At 34.4% G+C, this 19,951-nt stretch overlaps 1 protein-coding gene across 6 annotated transcripts in view; it reads right to left on the bottom strand.

Annotated features, from left to right (window-relative positions):
- Positions 1-19,951, bottom strand: part of adgrl3.1 (adhesion G protein-coupled receptor L3.1) — a 136,874-nt gene that overhangs the window by 77,646 nt on the left and 39,277 nt on the right. For all 6 annotated transcript variants that reach the window (XM_051123744.1, XM_051123833.1, XM_051123916.1 and 3 more), the window contains exons 4-5: positions 11,069-11,178; positions 4,464-4,478 (exon numbers count right to left, since the gene is read on the bottom strand). In XM_051123744.1, the coding sequence (XP_050979701.1) occupies positions 4,464-4,478; positions 11,069-11,178 (125 nt within the window). The remainder of the gene's footprint in view (positions 1-4,463; positions 4,479-11,068; positions 11,179-19,951) is intronic.

Genomic DNA, 19,951 nt, shown 5'->3' with positions numbered 1-19,951 from the left:
TATTTTTTAAACATAATTCAATACTCATTTTTTTGTCTTATCTATTAATTATATACAGTTAGAAAAACACATAAAATGCAGTTCACACACACAATGGCCTACTGCACTCTCTTTTATGAGGAGCATGTTTTTCATTTCTAAACTAAAATTTATTTTGAGGACACAAAGTCAAAAATGTCAGGGTGATACAATTGTCCTGATTTAATGAAAAAAAAACGCTTTTAAAAGAAAGCTATTACTAGAAAGACGTCCTTGTTATTATAGTAGTGTTAATTTTGGTAACGGAAACTATGACGAAATTTTTTTTTACCTAAAAGGTCAATGACAAGACAACAATAAAGTCAATAAACAATACCTGTTACTATATCGTCATACAATATTGTTGACAACAAAAGACTAAAATGTATTTAAAAAAATAAAAAATAAAAACATACCAAAATCTCTTTTTATTTTCTTCGACAATAGCAGACAAAATATTACTGCGGACAGCTGTACATGCCTCTACTACGCAAATTTTTATGTGTGTGGCTGCCAGATATCAAGAGTTCAAATCCCCAAATCAGAGCTTCTTTGTTAAAAGGATACATTTTCTGCCTGTTTTTTTGTTTAATTTTTCCAATCTGGCAACCCGCACATGCTCGCTCTTTATTACGGAAGCTCCGACGATTATCTGAAAGCACCGACAAACAAGTAAGCTGAAATTTAGCAATCTCCATATGAGATGTTTGGCTTAAATGAAAGTTTCATTCAGACTGTTTGACACAGGACTAAGACTATCTGATGTCTAAAGACTAAGACTAGATTAAAAAATGTCTGACAAAAAAATGCTGACACTATTATTAGGTACTTTAGAGTAATATTGTATGATGTCTTTGAAAAAAATTATTAGACAAAACTTTTGTCCACTAAATCAAAGTCATGCGGTGCAACCAAAAAAATCATGTGCAACCAACATGTGGAAAAATGAAAAAAAGGCCCATGCAGACGCTCATGACTGTGTCAAGGCCAATATGTTTCTTAAAATGTCTGATAATTTTACCCTTATATGATGAGCCAAGAATGTAATATGGTATGACTCTCCATTCATATGTTTAGACTTAAATATATTTACCTATTTTGGAAAATACAGAATAAGGCATAAGCAAATATATATATATTATATTGGATGACTATTATTATAATCATTATCATCAGATTGACACGTTACTTGAACATGATACCAAAAAAAATCAAAACTACATCAAACCATCATGAATACAAAGAGCACATTTCTAAGGACTTTGGCATGTGTGTTATTAAACCATATTTTTAAAAAGACTTCTCCTTGAGATTAGATGTTTGGTTTAATTGAAAGTGTCATTCAGCCAGTTTGACACAAGATTATGACTATCTGATGTCTAAACACTAAGATTACATTTAAAAATTGTTGACAAAATGATTATGACATTATTACTGAAAGAGAAGACCACTTTCGAAACAAAGATTCACATATAATGTACTCACCCCCTTGTCATCCAAGATGTTCATGTCTTTCTTTCTTCAGTCGTAAAGCAATTATGTTTTTTGAGGGAAACGTTTCAGGATTTTTCTCCATATAATGGACTGCTACGGTGCCCCGATTTTGAACTTCCAAAATGCAGTTTAAATGCGGCTTCAAACTATCCCAAATGTGGTTGTAAAAGATCCCAGCCAAGAAAGAAGGGTCTTATCTAGCAGAACAATCGGTTATTTTCCAAAAAACAATACAATTTATATACTTTTTAATGTCAAACGCTCATCTTGTCTTACTCTGCCTGGAATGTTTTTTTTTTGTTTTTTTTTTCGGTTCATGACACTCCCATCTCATGTTTTCCCTCAATTTCAAAATTTTCAAAATACCTTTTTTTAAGCGTGTTCGATCTTCTTCGCATGTTTGGTTTGCAAAGACTGGGTCGGTACGTCTGCAGCGATGTAGGATGATTTTGAAATGAAGTTGAGGGAGACAATACGATCTGAGTTTTTCGAAATACCCCTAACTGTCTTGAACCAGAATACACAGAGTTCAAGGAAAGCAAGGCAAGATGAGCATTTGAGAATAAAAAGTATATAAATTGTATTATTTTCATGAAAATAACCGATTATTTCGCTAGATAAGACCCTTCTTCCTCGGCTGGGAATATTTACAACCGCATTTGGGATCATTTGAAACTGCATTTAAACTGCATTTTGGAAGTTCAAACTCGGGGCACCACATTAGTACATTATATGGTGAAAAATGCTGAAATGTTTTCCTCAAAAAACGTAATTTCTTTACGACGAAGAAAGACAGACATGAACATCTTGTATGATGTCTTTGAAAAAAATAATTAGACGAAACTTTTGTCCACTAAAGTGTGATTTTGTGCAACAAAAAAAAAAAAAATCATGTGGTGCAACCAACATTCAGAAATATGAAAAGGCCCATGCAGACTCTCATGACTGTGACAAGTCCAATATGTTTCTTAAAATATCATATAATTTTACCCTTTTATAACAAGGCAAGATTAAGTCAAATTGTAAAACGTCATGTGGTGTGACTCTCCATTTGTATGTATTTTTAGATATTTTTAGACTGAAATATATTTACCTGTTTTGGAAAATACAAAATATGGCATTAGCAAACATTTTTTTACTTGATAGTTATATCAGATGACCATTATTGTACTTTGGCATGTGTGTTTTTAAACCGGTTTTCTAAAAAGATTTCTCTTTTTCTTTACTGTAAACACCCTTTTTTAAGTCATTGATCCATATAACACACTAACAACTGCAGTGGTCTGTAACCAAAGTTATCAAAAAGCTATACGCTTTGTGCCCGAGCGAGAGAGAGACATCTATTAAATCATATCTGATGACTAGTAACCCGATTTATAGTTCATGACTCCTGCAGAGTCCCTCAGGAGGTTCTGAGAATCTGTCTCACCAACTTCTCTAACCCTGAGGAAAATTCACACGGTGTGAACACTTATGTGGGGGTGGTTAAGAATCATCACCCTATTATTCCTGGTACATTAAATGTGAAGATGAAAATAATCATCTGTTAAGCCTTATGCAAATCAACCTTAATTTGTCCTCCAGAATTACATCTTGTAATACTAACATTCTATTCCATGAACTTACCCACAATACATTGCTGACAAAAATAGCAACGGTATTTTCTAAGCCTGGGAAATTTTTCTGGGGGTAATTCAAATTACATTTTGAAGCACTGTGAAAAATCAATGACCAATAAGCACAGTTGAGACTGGCTTAAAATCAAGGTTAGCCACCATCCGTACAGCAGGCCGGGCTGTCATGCATATCTTCCGAATGTAAAGTCTTGTGACTAAACCCTCTCAGTGTGTGTGTGAACGTCTAATGTTTTCGTTCTCTTTGATTTATAATGATACTCTTGCAAACCATGCCGATATGCTTACATGGTCACACACAAACAGAGAAGTGGGCGCACAAACAGTCACACAGAATGTCTGCCACAGTATCGGCCCGTTTCCCACCATTCCGTTCCCAGAATGAGGGACATCCTCATGGGAAGTGTGGCTGGTATTTTAACTATTAATGGATGTTTCCTTTTATTGTTTTAGATGCATTAATTTTCCACAATATGTCTCAATCCAGGAACTTCTCTTGGCCTATGATAAACTCAAGTATATTTGTGTTTATTCATCTGTTATTTTCTATTTGCTATCACTTTTGAGCGTATTTTTCCCATTCTAATTTCTGAATTCATATTAAAGCATTCAATGTTTTGAATGGTGCTTTTTACAATGGATATATTTTCAAAGCAGCTTAACAGGAAAAATATGTTTCAAATACTGCAGTCAAGAAGCCAGTGGTGACTGGTATTGGAGAAAAACCTTGAGAGGCTCCTAACTACAGTCAAAATGACTGCAATTTTTCTGTTATTGTCAATTTAAAATTTGCTTTTTAATATGCATGTCATTCTATTCCAAATCAAGGCAACGCGACATAAACAGCTCCAATTTTAAAATGCCAATTCACTTAATTTGAGTGTTCTCGCCATTTGATAAATTTAATAACTGTTCATGCGTCATCTCTAGGTATGCAGAAAATTAAGTTATTATGTTAGGGTCTGACGGTCTAGATTCACCCCAGGCCATTCGGGAGATATAACAATGCAAGACATCAGTTTCACACTGCCATGTCTTGTGGTCAGAACAATCGGCAACTTAAGTTTTAAACAGTGGCAACACCTCCCTGTTCATCTGATACATGGTAAACCACCAGATACACTGAGAGAGGAGACAGTGCGAAATAGAGGTCTAATTCAGGGAGTACAGCTTTGGTCTGAGATCAAGTTTCTCCTCCGCATTCCTAATATAAACCATTATGAGCTACTGATCGCCAATCTGTCATTAGTATCAAATAACACCATAACAGCCTGACAGTGAATTACACACTTAAATTACATTAAGTAATGGACCTACCTCTCTGCTCCACTTCTGCATTCACAAAAGGGTGGACGAAGAAGAGAGAAAAAGAGAGAGAGAGAGAAACAACAGATTAATGATGCAATATTAAATACTTCACAGTAATTCAATTCCATATGCATGTAATGCGTGGCGTATCTTAACCCAATCTTGTGAATATAGTAAAATGTGCTTCATTTGTACTCTAGAAATTCCATTAACAAAGTGATCATAATTTTTTGAAAACAAATATAGGGTGTCCAAGTGATATTATAACTGTTAACCAGAAAAATGAACGTAATGAGACAGAATATTAAAAAAAAGAAAGATATAAGGTTTGTTTCACAAAAATTGTTCCTTGAGTATTATGATTTAGATACAGAGCAGCCTTCTTGGCCAGCCTTTTTGATCGATGAATAAAAGACACAGATTTAATGTGTACTGTTATTTATATATTTATTTTGTACAAGATATATAATTAACTCCAAATTGGTTTTACTGCAAGTATTAAAACTTGAAGCCTGATACAAATTGTAAGTTAGGGGTTGGACTATTTGTTTGGCTGACCAATGGCAAAAAAGGGGGCGTGGTTTAGAAAGTAGTACTAGTAGTTTATGCAATTCCATTTGAGACGCTATTAATGTGAAAATCACACACTTCAAATTATCTTTAATTTACTTCAATTTTAATATCTTATTTGTTTTATTTCTGTATATTTCTATCTTTGCAAATATATCTAATTACATACACTTTTATTCTTATTTTTATATACTGTTCACCTTCATCTTTTCATCTCTAATTAAATTTCTTTATTTTAAATAATATGCAGCCAACAGTGGAAGACTAAAATAATTTCATTGTATTCATGCATTGACAATAAGAGCTTGACTTGCCTTGAAAAAAATTACAATCTAGACAGTCGCTACAATTTATGTTCCTTTGTGTATATGTCTGTGTGTGTGTACTTCTCTATGAAATATGCATGAGGATGAACTGTTAATGCATCACTCAATAAATAAGCCACCACACAACAGAGAGAGACTGTGTGAGTGTGTGAATGAGGTTCCAGGAGATCTGATTTAGAAGCAATTATGTCTCCCACACACACACACCTAGTCGAGCTTCAGTCACATTGTACAAGGATCAATAACAGATAGTCATTGGCTGTCATTTATAATGAATAAAGAAGTGCCTGAACAGACAGGATGCGTCTAGGCCCACTGGGAGGTTACGACATCCATCACAACTAACTGACAGGCAGGTGTGGATGATGTAACAGATTTCTACTGTAAGTTTACCAGAATCATTGAGGTAGCGACATATCCTTTGTTCCGTACTGTGAAAGACATCTGAGTGAAATCATGGTTCTAATTACCATTTGTTGATTAGATGATGGCAGATCTGAATGTAAGCTTGCAGTCAATTGTAAATAAGAGGCAGGGTTTAAGCAGACTAAATGATTGGAGAAGTCCAACATACATCACCAGAAAAAAATCACAGGAAGGTTGACATTTTGACTAAAGAATTAAAAAATAAATGCATGCACCGATAAACTGTGCACAAAAAGATCAATAATATGCATTTAGGAAAGAGATTTCCATTTCATGCCAACATCAAACAGAGCTGCAAAAATATTGTTTTCAAACAGGTTTTCAAAACACTCCCAGTCTGTCATTGGTCAGTCAAACAGATAGCCCCTCCCCAAATTCACGCTATTGGCTGAGCCATTGTTGCTATGCTCGGCTGGCAGAGAAGCTCAAACAAACAGATAAGATTGCCCAAAAAAATCAAGATACATCCCATTTCACACGCTTCTGCACTATCAACTGCCATTTTGAGCAGTATGAGTAGTGCAAAAACAGCAACATGTAGTACAATACAAAATATTCAGTATTTCTACATGATCATTCAATGGTCACAACTGTCCCTAAGTATCGAAAATAGTAGGGCTAACCATGCTAAGGCTCTTGTAACAATTTTTCTCACCCTGATATGTGACCCTGGATCACAAAACCAGTCATAAGGGTCAATTTTCCTATTGTTTGTTAGAATTGGACAATATTTGCCTGAAATACAACTATTTGAAAATCTGGAATCTGAGGGTGCAAAAAATCTAAATATTGAGAAAATCCCCTTTAAAGTTGTCCAAATTAAGTTCTTAGCAATGCATATTACTAATCAAAAATTAAGTTCTGATACATTTACAGTAGGAAATTTACAAAGTATCTTCATAGAACATGATCTTTATTCTTATTCTTATTCATTTTAATCCATACAATGTATTTTTGGCTATTGTTACAGATATACCCGTGCTACTTAAAGGTGCAATAGGTGATTGTCTTCAGAAAAATTTTTTGTTGCGCTGGCTGAAAGTCTCTTCACATCCCGATAGCAATCATTAAGTTAAGTGGTCTAAATGTATTTATACATCCAATGTGTTTATACATCCTGTGGAAGGCGTAGGACCAAGAAATGAGCATTTACGTTAGTTTTGTGGCAGACTGACAACAGCACATGTGCATAACGTGTGTCTGTATGTTCTGGAAAGGTAAAGATGACTCGCTCTACCGACATCTGTCTCTCTTTATTTTATATATTTCCTTTCACATTGTGACCTGAGTTGAATGCATGCTTGTGTGCATTTTTCCTTGCGCGATCCCCATGTATGTGGATGACTGTATCGACGCGTGAGGCGTTTTATTAAACTCAGGAAAAATCCGCCATCTTCCCGTCTCCTGTGCAGTTATTAGCACCACACAGTTTTTCTATTTGGGCTGTTTAACTTTTTAACTCTGTTACAATGTATTGTAGTAATGTTAGTAATGCTGTCTCTGGTCGTCTAGTCTGTGTGCGTTTGGGAGGCGTGGCTTTGGACAGCGATTTGCTGGGAGGATGGGACGTTCGCTTTCGGTTCTATCAGGCCAAAGTTAGCATTTTCCAAGATCTCCTATTGCACCTTTAAGACTGGTTTTGTGGTCCAGGGTCACATATTGTTCCAAACATAGATCAAATTCTTTTGTCTGTGTAACACAAAAGAAAATAATTTGAGAGAAGATGAAAGAAAGAATAATTTAAAAGAAAATGTCTGCATTTTTTCTTTTTGTCCATACAATGAAAATCAGCTGGGTTATTTTTGACCCTATTGACTTACATTGTACAGATAAAAACAGCTGGAACATTTTTAAAACTATCTTCTTTCGCCTTCCACAGAAGAAAAAAAAGCTGGGTTTGGAATGAGTAAATGATGAGAGAATTTTCATTTTTGGATGAACTATCAATTTAACGTAAATAAGACGACTTACAGAGACGCAGGATTAAAAACTACTTTATTCCCTCCATAAAGACAGTAGTTAATCACACAGATCTAAGGAGCAGGTACTGAGTATCTATATGAGGTGATGTTTTTTGAGTGTGTAGGTAAAACAGACATCCCATATTGAGGCCAAAGCAGAAAGGTTGACTGGAGTTCTGCCAACTCCTCCATCACAGGGGAGAAGAGAAAGCCAGGAAAACCTCAAGAAAACATTTGGAACATATTCCCATGGGTTTCTAAGACTGAAGTAATTAAATTACCTGCCTGTGTGTGTGCATGTGAGACTGTTTGTGTGCATGTCTGTACGTATGATGGACCTCCCCACTAATTAGTGGGCCTGTGGAAAAATGTTTAAGGCTTTTTTCTGACCAGATGGTCACAAACACACATGTATGCACTTATGAGCACTCACACACACTTCACGACCCCATGTGCGCAGGACGATTTATGGTCAAAAAGAACCGTGTGTGCATCCTGCCTGTGTGTCCTTTGTGTCATTTAGCTCTGTGCAAGAAATTCCACCGTCTTTCTGCTATTCCACCCATTTGTGAATCAGTATGTGTGTGTATGCGAATGTGTAGGTGAGACAAAGTGTGTAAGTGTATTCAGGCTTTTCCTCCTGCCAGTGCCGCAGTCATACGATACTGATTTATCGTCACCGTTGCCATGGCCACCCCAGATTGGAACACCAACCCCACAGAAACCGTGAGAACTTGAAACCACATCGCTCAACCCTCAGATGATTGACAGGCTCTTTTCCCGTGAGTCATGGCAAGGGACGAGGTCGGACGACAGCAGATAAATGCGACAGAAGTACATTCATATGTATTTTTCTGTCAGGTACAAGTTCATATTTGGTGACAGATCTGATTGAGATGCCAGGTAGCAATCACTGCAATGCTAAGCTGTTAGGAAAGTACAAAAGTTTCTAATCAATTTGATATTCAAATTTGACAGTGACTCAGTGAATAAAAACCTGAACTAATGGAGTCATTATTATGGTCTTGAGGCTCTTTATATAAGTACATGTGAGTGCACTAGTTTTTTTCTGTACTTGTGAGGGCTACATTTCAGAAAATGCTCCTGTCTTCAATGTCCAAGCTCAAAATCGAAATTATTTGTGGTGTAAATATTCATTTTTAATGTCCATTACCACAGTTTCTTTAAAAAAGAACACCAAAAACTGCAGGTACAATGAGGCACTTACAAAGTACAGACGGCCAGGCAAAAAAAGACTGAAGTACAGCCACACATTATATGTGTTGGCATGTGAATCGTGTACTGGCCATCTGGCTAAAGTTATATCCAATATTTCAACCAGCTTGTCATGACGACTTAACCTCAGTACAGCCAGTAAACCTGGGAAATATCACACCATACTTGCGATAATACCAGAAAGGGTCATGACGTAACTATCGGTAAAGCAGTGTTTACAGGAATCACAATGGAATTACATCAGTAAAGCATAGCTTTCATCTACCAAGAAAAGAATTCCTACCTCAAAAAGAGCAATTCAAATAATAAACAGGCTGTTACTGAATAATTAATGTAAAAAATGCAATCTTCACATTCCAAGTGTTTCTATAGCCGCAATTTCTGCTATTCAAAAAAAGGTAGGGATAAAGCTAAAACATTTTCTGTGGTAATCATCCTTATTCCACAAATGAAGTTGTCGACAGAGCTTAAAGGAGTAGTTCACTCCCAGAACAGATATATTTATAGATAATTTACTCACCCCCTTGTCATCCAAGATGTTCATGTCTTTCTTTCTTCAGTCGTAAAAAATATTTTGAGAAAACATCTCAGGATTTTTCTCTATATAGTGGATTTCTATGATGCCTGCGAGTTTGAATTTCCAAAATGCTGTTTAAATGCAGCTTCAAAGGATCCCAGCCAAGGAAGAAGGATCTTATCTAGAAAACTGATCGGTTATTTTTTATTTTTTTTTATTACAATTTATATACTTTTTAACCTGTTCAAGACAATTAGGGTAGGTTGAAAAACTCCCATCTCATTTTCTTCTCCAGCTTCAAAATCATCCTACATCGCTGTTTAACCATTTTTTGTGAAGGGAGTTTGATCTTCTTTGCACATTCACTTTGTAAACACTAGGTCTGTACTTCTGCCACAATGTAGGACGATTTTGAAGTTGGAGGAGAAAATGAGATAGGAGTTTTTCAACCTACCCTAACTGTCTTGAACCGGAAAATACAGAGTTCATGCAGAGCTGCTAGACAAGACGAGCATTTGAGGTTAAAAAGTAATTTTACCAAAGTAGCCGATCGTTTCGCTAGATAAGACCCTTATTCCTCAACTGGGATTGTTTAGAGCCCTTTGAAGCTGCATTTAAACTGCATTGTGGAAGTTCAAACTCATGGGCACCAAAGAAGTCCACTAAATGGAGAGAATTCCTAAAATGTTTTCCTCAGAAAACATAATTTCTTTAATACTGAAGAAAGAAAGACATGAACATCTTGGATGACAAGGGGGTGAGTACATTATCTGTAAATGTTTGTTCTGGAAGTGAACTTCTCCTTTAACATTTGTTAATGCACTGCGAACTAACATGAACAAAGATTAATAAATAGTGTAATACATGTATTGTACATTGTTTGTTCATGTTAGTTAATACATTAACTAATGTTAACAAATGACACCTTATTGTAAAGTGTTACCTTTTTTTGTAAATCTGGGTTACAGCGAGGATGTGCATGTGAATGTGATCAGTTTGTAAATGTTAAAATACTGACTGTTTCAAATGCATGGCCACAGGGCATTAACAATGTTTTATTCAATTTTAAAAATGTAAAACTTTCTTAAAACCCCTAAAACACTAAAACAGCTATAAAATGCTAAAAATATCTTTACAGGTCAAACAATACACAGAAAATGAATTAATACAGGTGATTTCATGAAATTATAAGCTTTACATTTCTGTTTGTTATTCTTAAAAAATTGCCTTTTGCTTCCACTGTAACCTTGAGGGCAAATCTAAATATTTTTTTATAGTAACACAATGGCAACACTATGCCACAAGTGCTGTTGATTGTATTAACTTGTATTAAACCCAGAATATTAATTTAAGTTTGACGCATTCATGGATCTTTTAGAAATAATAGCACGCCTCTTCTCAACAAGCCACACAATTTTCAACATAATTCATGTCTATAGCCTGTAGCACAAATGAATGAGTTATGCACCAAAGTTTAATACTTAAAATTAGAGGTTTGTTCAAGTCCCTAAGTATGAGAAATAGCAATAGTGAAGCTGTACAAAGTTTACTTTAATCTGTATGTGTGCAAGAACTTACTGTATGGCACACACTCGTACTGAACCTCCAGGTATTTGTACGTTCCAGGACACGGGTCAGGAAAAACATCAGGGCCAGCAACGACCGCACACTGAGTTCGGTTGTTACACCTGAGAGAGAAAGAGAAAACGATATATGCAGACAGATAAAGCAAAACTATCTGTTCAATTCATTCAATATCAGTCTGACATTAGGCATATGAACCGTATGTACTTGTTCGATATGTACAATAAAAATTAATGAGCCCTAAAATACCATTTTCATCAAATGAGAGAAAAAAGAACTTTTACTCAACAATCTCAATGAAGCTGAAAGACTCAAAATGTGGGCTCCCCATAGGAGAACACATGCTGTTGTTCAAATGTAAGTCTTATGTAGGTCATATGTACATGTAAGGCTGAAAATACAGAGCAGAACAAATTCTGGCACAAAAAAGCTGAGGGAAAGACAGTTCTGACAAATCCTGCTTGGCAGGAACACATGCACTCATACGGATGACCAGCACATGACATCTCTGTCATATTTCATAATTATTACACCCTATAGAAATACAAACACACACACACAAAACACAACTGACACATGTACAAACACACACAAGAATCTTAAAGCGCAGTTACATCTCCCTTAACGGGTAACCATGGAAACCTTCCAGTCCAAACCCATGGGGCACTTAAAATGCACACATACGCACACAAACACACACTTCAGCTTTTTAAGTTTCCAACCTTAGCTTCACGAAATCATTATATGACAAGCGGCTGTCTGACGGACTCAGGTGTGTGCATGCGTTTTGCCTCTTATTTTTCAACCTGTCAGACAGTGGGATATTATATAGAATTGGTATCTTGCCATTTGTGTATAGATGCAGGTATGTTAAGTGTGTGTTACAGTTTGAGTCTGTGTGTGTGTGGGCCCTAATTGCTGTGCTGAGTGAGTGTGACAGTCATACTCCCAGAGTGCTGTGGGGCATCTCTGGTTTCCGGGGCGACAGTTCTTGTGTGGCAGTGTGCTACACTCAGATATGACCTAATTTAGAAGGAGAGGAGATTCTTTTGTCTTTTTCTTTAAAGGTAAAGATTTGCATGCACAAAACAGCCATTAGCCTCCTCAATGCCCTCACCTATAAATATGTTTTCTCGGGTCTTGTGTGTTTAAGATTTGTGTTCACAGTTGTTTGGGTGTATGCGAACGGTCCAATCAGACATGCTGAAGAGATGACTGAATGAACTGGGACAGTGCGTGTCACATGAATACATCAGCATCATCCAGACGTACAGAGACACTGGCCTTGAAAAACATCACCTGACTGAGATGTCAGAGGGTTTCCTACAGTATGTGTGTGAGTAATTGTTTCCTACTTCGCTCACCAACACACACAGAATATCATGATTTGCAATCATTTGATGACAAGGGTCCGATAAGGTGGAGTATTTTTTTATAGTTATGAGTGTCCTTGTACCTCAACAGCGAAGTATCATAATAGCAATGTCAAGATAATGGGTTCGATTGTCGACAGTGACAGCAATAAATTTAAAAACCATCTGCTTTAAGAAAGAATTCCACATTGTCCCACTTTGTCGAAATCATTGAATAAAGATGTAAGATGTCGACAAAAAAAAATAAAATAGGCTTAAAAGCCATGAAATGGTTTGCCAAGTGCAGTTTTCTTTTTAGTGTTTACATACTTTGTAACAGTAAGTTGGGAACATATTGAAGACTTTGTCTCCTCTGAAAACAGCCAGTAGCTTTTAGTTTACGTCACATGTTGGCAAAACCACAAATCTCCTTTCTTCACAATCAATAGAAGGTTAGGAAGGGAAATCTCTAATCAATAAATAAATAAGCATGAGCAGCACACTGACGAATCTGAATGAACTTGTATTGAATTTGCTACAGTACATAGTATTGCTAGTTTTGTTATTTAAAAAAAAAAAAAAAAAAAATTGACATAAATTTGTAAATGTACAGTACAACAGTACATGCATATAAGATACAGATGCAAGCTCCAAAAAGAGAAAAGCTATATATATTTTCTAATTTATTTATTTATTTATTTACTTGTAAAATTTTGATTTAATTTTGACATTAAGGGCGAATATGACAATATGCCAGTAATATCGTATTTTACTCTAAAATCAAAAGAAAGTAATAATAAATTAGATATTATATATTTTTATTGTGTAAATGACACATTGACTGTTCGCAAAAACCCTCCCTCCCTAGTTACTGTTGCTATGTCTGACAAACAATGTCACTCTCGCACTACACATCATGTTCTCACGCACTGAAAAATACATTGCAGAGCAAAGAGTAAACTGACAACACGCCAACAGATGAGAAAGAGCAGGTTACTTCTGGTATGAAACAAAGTCTCAGCTTTTAGATTTTGTCATTTTTTAAGAATTCAAACAATAAATACCGTTTTGTGTCTCTTTATTGTGTCGTGACAGAACACTGTATTGTCTCAGTTTAAGCTGTACAGGTGAACAAACTGTCTTTTCATATTTACTTAAAGCATGAAATGAACATGAATGAACATCATAACGTTTAAATTTAACCGTGAAAAGATGGCAATACACAATGTTTTTCAAGTTTAAGTCCACCAAAGTTAATCTACTCTCCTGTCTGATTTGTTTGTCAGACATGACGGCAGATTCAGTGTTATGATTGGTCAGATTTCCTGTCAATTGAGCTTTTTGTGAACGGTCATTTGCTCATTAAGAGCGATTATGACAATATGCCAGTCGTATTGTATTTTGCTCTAAAATCAAAAGAAAATATTTAATTTCTTAATATTTTCTTTTGATTTTACAGCAAAAAACGATATAACTGGCATATTGTCATAAACGCCTTAATAAACAAATTAAATCAAAATTAGATTTGTGTCATTTATACATCAATATTTAGACATCAATAAAAGTATCATATTTTTATTAATACTTAATATTTAGAAAATATTAAGAAATTAGATATTATAATATAATATCATATTCGCCTTAATGACCAATTAATTCAAAATTAGATTTGTGTCATTTACACATCAATAAAAATATATTCAAATATGATATATATAATATGACAATGTGCCAGTCATATCATATGTTACTTTAAAATCAAAAGAAAACAATAAGAAATGAGATGTTATATGATGTATTTTTATTGACCTGTAAATGACACAACTCTAATTTTGATTTCATTAGTCATTGTTGGCAAATATGACAATATGCCAGTCATATCTTATTTTACTCTAAAATCAAAAGAAAATAATAGATGTCATATAATATTTTGGTAAAACTTTATAATAACTGTACATTATGAATCATACTTGCAAGCATTAGTAAATGGTCAACTCATCCTTTATAAAGCATTGTTCTAACATTAATAGGCATTAGTAAGCAGTTTATAAATACAGCTATACATGTTTTGTTCTTAAGCATATCTATAATGTTTAATAATTGTATTTTCATACTTCATTAATGATCAATTTATCATTTCTAAATTATTACATTATTTACAAACTAGTTCTTTAGTTGTCAGTGGTTCATAAGATAATTTAGAAAGTGTAAGTAAATTATTAAAAAACTATTTAAATGTTCATTTATAAATCTTATTATTTAGACACATGATAATGTGTAACATGTTGCTCAGACCTATTCCTGCTGTAATTCATGATTAAGTCAAGTATAAAACATTTAGTAGTTGCCAGCTATCTATTTTTGTGAGCTCATCTAAGATGAGAACTATTTATACCTTGTAAAGCATTTACAAGGAAGATTTAAAGGCTCATTTATCTTTCAAACAGAAAAGTTAAACAAACACAACACAGAGGGATACAGAACACAGAAATATAGTTTATATTATATTTCTGAGTTCCGTATCCCTCTGTGTTGTGTTTGTTTATTTTTTCTGTTAGGTAGACAACTGAGCCTTTAAATCTCCTTTGTAATAGATATGCTTATAAATCAGGAACAAGGCATTTATAGCTGTATTTATAAACTGCTTACTAATGACTATTAACATTGGGACAATGCTTTATAAAGGATGAGTTGACTATTTACTAATGCTTAATTAATGATTCATAGTGTGCAGTTATTATAAAGTGTTACCAGTATTTTTATTGATGTGTAAATGACACAACTCTAATTTTAATTTAAATGCTCATTACGGGCGAATATGACAATAAGCCAGTCATATTGTATTTTACTCTAAAATCAAAAGAAAATATTAAGAAATTAGATATCAAGTATTTTTATTGATGTGTCATTAAGGTGAATTTGACAATGTGCCAGTCATATTGTATGTTACTTTAAAATCAAAAGAAAATATTAATAAATTAGATTTTATATATTTTTATTGACCTGTAAATTACACAACTAATTTTAATAAGTCATTAATGGCAAATATGACAATATGCCATTCATCATGTTTTACTTTAAAATCTAAAGAAAATAATAAGAAATTAGATATTATGTATTTTTATAATTTTTATTTAATTGGTTAAATAAGGGCAAATATGACAATGTGTCAGTCATATTGTATTTTACTCAAAAATCTAAAGAAAATAATAAGAAATTAGATATTATATTTTATTTTTATTGACATTTAAATAACTGTAATTTCGATTTAACTGGTCATTAGGGGTGAATATGACAATATGCCAGTCATATCATATTTTACTTTAAAATCAAAAGAAAATATTAAGAAATTAGATATTTTATTGTTATATATGTTTATTGTTGTGTAACAAATTATTTTTGTGTGACAATGTGCTGGTCATATTGTATTTTATGCTCAAAAGAAATAATCAAAAGAAAATAAAAAATGATATATTATATAAGAAAACTGATATATTACTGGTATATGCCACTTATTTATTTATTTATATTGGCATGACAGTTAAGCACATTCACCCCCAATATCTCTTACTGTAATGTGCAAAAATATATATTACTGTAATACAGTGATTAAAAATTCTGTCCTTAATGGACAGAATTGTTTTTATTAAAATCAGCATAATTTTTTATTTTTTTTGCATTACAGTTAGAAGCATGATATTTTGCATACTACTGAATTGGGAACGAATATGATATTAGATGACTTTTTTTGTTTTGAACAAAACCAACATCGTTTCCACACGCAGTGTACCATCATCAATTATTTGAGAAAATCAAATACCTTGACCAATCACAGGCTCTCTTGTCATTTTCATTTTTGGAACAGCTGTTTAGCATGCATCGTGTGAAATCAGTTCTATTCTCTCTCCTCTGAATTGCATCAGACCTGCTAGTTGAAATCTCTTTGTGTAATATATTATGTCTGCCAATAGATCTTGGATAAGGGGCTCCCAAACAATCACCTTCCAATTACCTCCCCTCATTGATTAGAGCATTAGCCCGCCATGGCACACACATACGCACACACTCTGTGAATACATTAGCCCAAACTGAGTGAGATGTAAAGGTCAGACAAAATGAGAGAGAGCGAGTGACAGAGAGAGAGAGGGAGAGCGGGAGATGAGGTGGAGAATGATAAATGATGTGTGATTCCAGCCACAGCTTCTATAAAAAGCAGCCGAGCAGGACAGAGAGAGAAAAAAGGCAAAATCTTTCTCTTGTCTTCCGTTTCATGGAACGTTTCCTAATTCCTCTATAGGAATTATACACTGCTACATACCAAGCGTCCCTTGCACGTTAGCAGTTCAGAGTTATAGAAACTGAAAATCTATCTCTCGTGTGTTGATAAAAGCAGCCTGCCAGCATCTAAACATCTAAATCGAATCTCACAAGAGAACGCAAGCATGTGTTACAGGTATATGTGTGTGTGTGTGTGTATGAAAGAGAATTCATAAATGGTAATTTCCTCCACATTGACTCTGGGCATGGTCTATGGCCTTGCTAATTGGATCTTACAGTCTGGTCTACCCTGAGGCAGTGTGTATGAGTGTGTGTGTGTGTGGCAGCTGGCAGGTGGTATAACAGGCAACCTCAGGGCAGGATATGGTGCTCTCTCCCTTACACGTTTCCACTGATTACACACACACAAACACACACTGGGAGTCATTGTGAATGAACAAAAAACTGTATAATCAAATCTGTCCAGTTCCAAATTAAAAACATACAGTAGAAGCCGGCACTTTTATGAATCTTTTATGAGGGCAAGGCATGCCGTTACGCAGCACGACACATCCGTTCATAGTTTGTGATTATTCTCATGCGTAGCCCATTTCCCCACATCTTTCTTCTTGTGCCATGGGGTGCCAGGTTGTCATGCCCAGTCAAAGTCAAGGTCATACAGATAGCAGGCTGTGCTCTCAACGTTAGCTGGAAACGAAACGATAATGTTTCTTGTGATGACGCAGATGCTAATGGGGTTTTGTTCTGCGTGGGTTCTGTTTTTCTCTGTACCTCTGTAGTTTGGAGGCAAAGACTTCATTTGTCCTGCCAAACAAATGAAATGGCTAATATGTTCGAAGGCTGATGTTTGGGCTGTTATGTAATGTGGACGATCTCAAATGAGTATGTCTGATTAATTCCGTGTGCTGTGTAAAATATACGCTGTACAAATATACGCTCACATTGTTCTGCATGGCAAACACCTGCTTTTGAAGCACAATGTCTTTTCCTGTTTTTTATTACGCTCTTATGTGCTAATTACGCCTACAAATCAAAGTGTTGACAGTTTCGCACTCCACAATGAGCTCAGCTGAAACCTAACACACAGGCCATGTACACACTGCAAAGTTTTGGGAGTGACAACCACATTTAAATGCGGGAATAAATACCCTAAATTATTATTCCATGTGTGTATGGAATGCAGGATTCACTCCAAGTTGACACAGTGATAACTCAGTAGCAACATTACTGCATTACCAACTAGCTGCGATTGTCACTGCCTGAATGTTTCAGCAGTGACTTGGGTTGAAGAATGTGGTTGTGCTCACAGTCATTCACAGTCACAGTCATTATGGAAAGGTTAAATGTAAAGTAAATTTCAGCTACATTTTAAGCATTCAGTCAGTCACATAAAATCTAAATAACATATATAACATACAAATTTAAATTAATGCTTTATTTTTTAACTATTATGCCTGAGTTTTCCGTTATTTACGAGACAACACTTCTCCGCCAAACACAGAATTTTCCATTTTTGCCATGTTTTCACTTATATATGCTAGGAGGCGCTATTACGCATCTCCTAAATGAGTCCAGAATCTCCCAATGAAAAACACTTGCGAGGAAGACACAGAAACGAGCGATCTCATATGTAAGCATATGCATTTGAAAAATAATGTGATCATCAACAGCATATAAATGAAAACTGCCTAATGTTACTGAGTGAAATGTCACTCCAGGAAGTGGTAAAGGACTGAGAAGCATCTATGCTTTGATCATCATACTAATTATGATTCAGATGTAGTCTTTGATAAAAACGATTTTCTCAGCTTACCTACATTCAAGTGTTGATACAAAAAAGAATGCTTGAAGCTAGAATAAAACTTTTTTTTTTAAAGTAGTTCTTAATTTTGATGTATAGAGGGTTTTCACAACGTGTCATCAATCGGCCATATTGGCGGCACTGAATGTAAACAATGCCACTGAACTGAACGGAACTCGCAAATTTTGCTGATCATTGCTGCTGAAAATGGTCAATTATTTTCATGTTTTGGTCTGTACTAATTAGTCAGACCAGGGAAAACATTTGCAGTACTATAGACTACCAAAAGTTATTAAAAATCAAGAAGAAAACTGAACCAGGATTTCCAGGGCAAGAATCTTGACAACATTCATGTTTGTTCTTATCATTTCCAGTCAGCTAGGTGAAATATTAGACTAATATGTTAACACTGCTCGTATATGTATCTTTATCACCTATTAACTTTAGTTTGTCAAAATACTGCACCCTTTCCTGCTTACTAAGTCCTTCTCTATATGATTTAGCAGCTTCCACATGTTTTTTTTTCTGTGGTTTAGACAGCATAAATTAGTAGAACAATATATTCAGTAGTATATTAACAGTGCAATCCATGCTGTTGTTTACATCCGAGTATGACCAGTATGCCTGTGTATTCGGGTAACTGACCAAACCGTGACATAAGTGCAAACCCTCTATTGTATTTTCAGATATTCATATAACAAAATATTCTGGGGGCCATAAAATTCTTGCGAAAATTAGCAGAAAATGCTGGCAGTGGCTGGCAACTTTTTAAAAATGCTGGTGGGAAAAGAGTTAATATAAGTTTTCATTTTCATATTTTCAGCTTTCGTTCTAATTTTAGTTTAAGTTTTAGCAATTGTGTTATGTGCTTTTGTCATTAATTTTCATTTTTTTTATATTTCTATTATTTTATTTTCTATGTTATTTTTGTGTGTGTACTGTGTGTAATTATTATGTATATATAAATACAAACACATTCATGTATATATTTAAGAAATATTTACAAGTATATGCATTTATTATAATTTTTATAGAATTTATATTATATATAAATTAAAATAATTTGTACATAACATAACTCTCTTTATTTTATAACTCTCTGTATTTATATATACATAATAATTACACACACATACATTAGGCAAACTCAAACTTTTATTTTGTATGCGGATTTTGATTAATCACGACTAAACGTTTGACAGCCTAAAACAATTTGATAGTTTCACCTTCAGTTAACAATAACAAGACTTATATGTTATGGCCTCCTACCATTAGTATTCAACAGCCAACAATATGATTCTTTTATATAAATAGAACAAATTACATAAAACTGTTTCTTTCTGCTTGAGAAATCTGAACAAGCTTGATTAAACTAATTATGTAAAAATGCTGAGAGTCTCCTTTCAAAACTTAAATGACATAATTTCCTTTTCATTTTGCTGTTTA

This window comes from Labeo rohita, chromosome 1 (assembly GCF_022985175.1).
Source record: "Labeo rohita strain BAU-BD-2019 chromosome 1, IGBB_LRoh.1.0, whole genome shotgun sequence".
Classification (NCBI taxonomy): Eukaryota; Metazoa; Chordata; class Actinopteri; order Cypriniformes; family Cyprinidae; genus Labeo; species Labeo rohita.
This window is presented reverse-complemented; position numbering and strand designations above follow the sequence as displayed.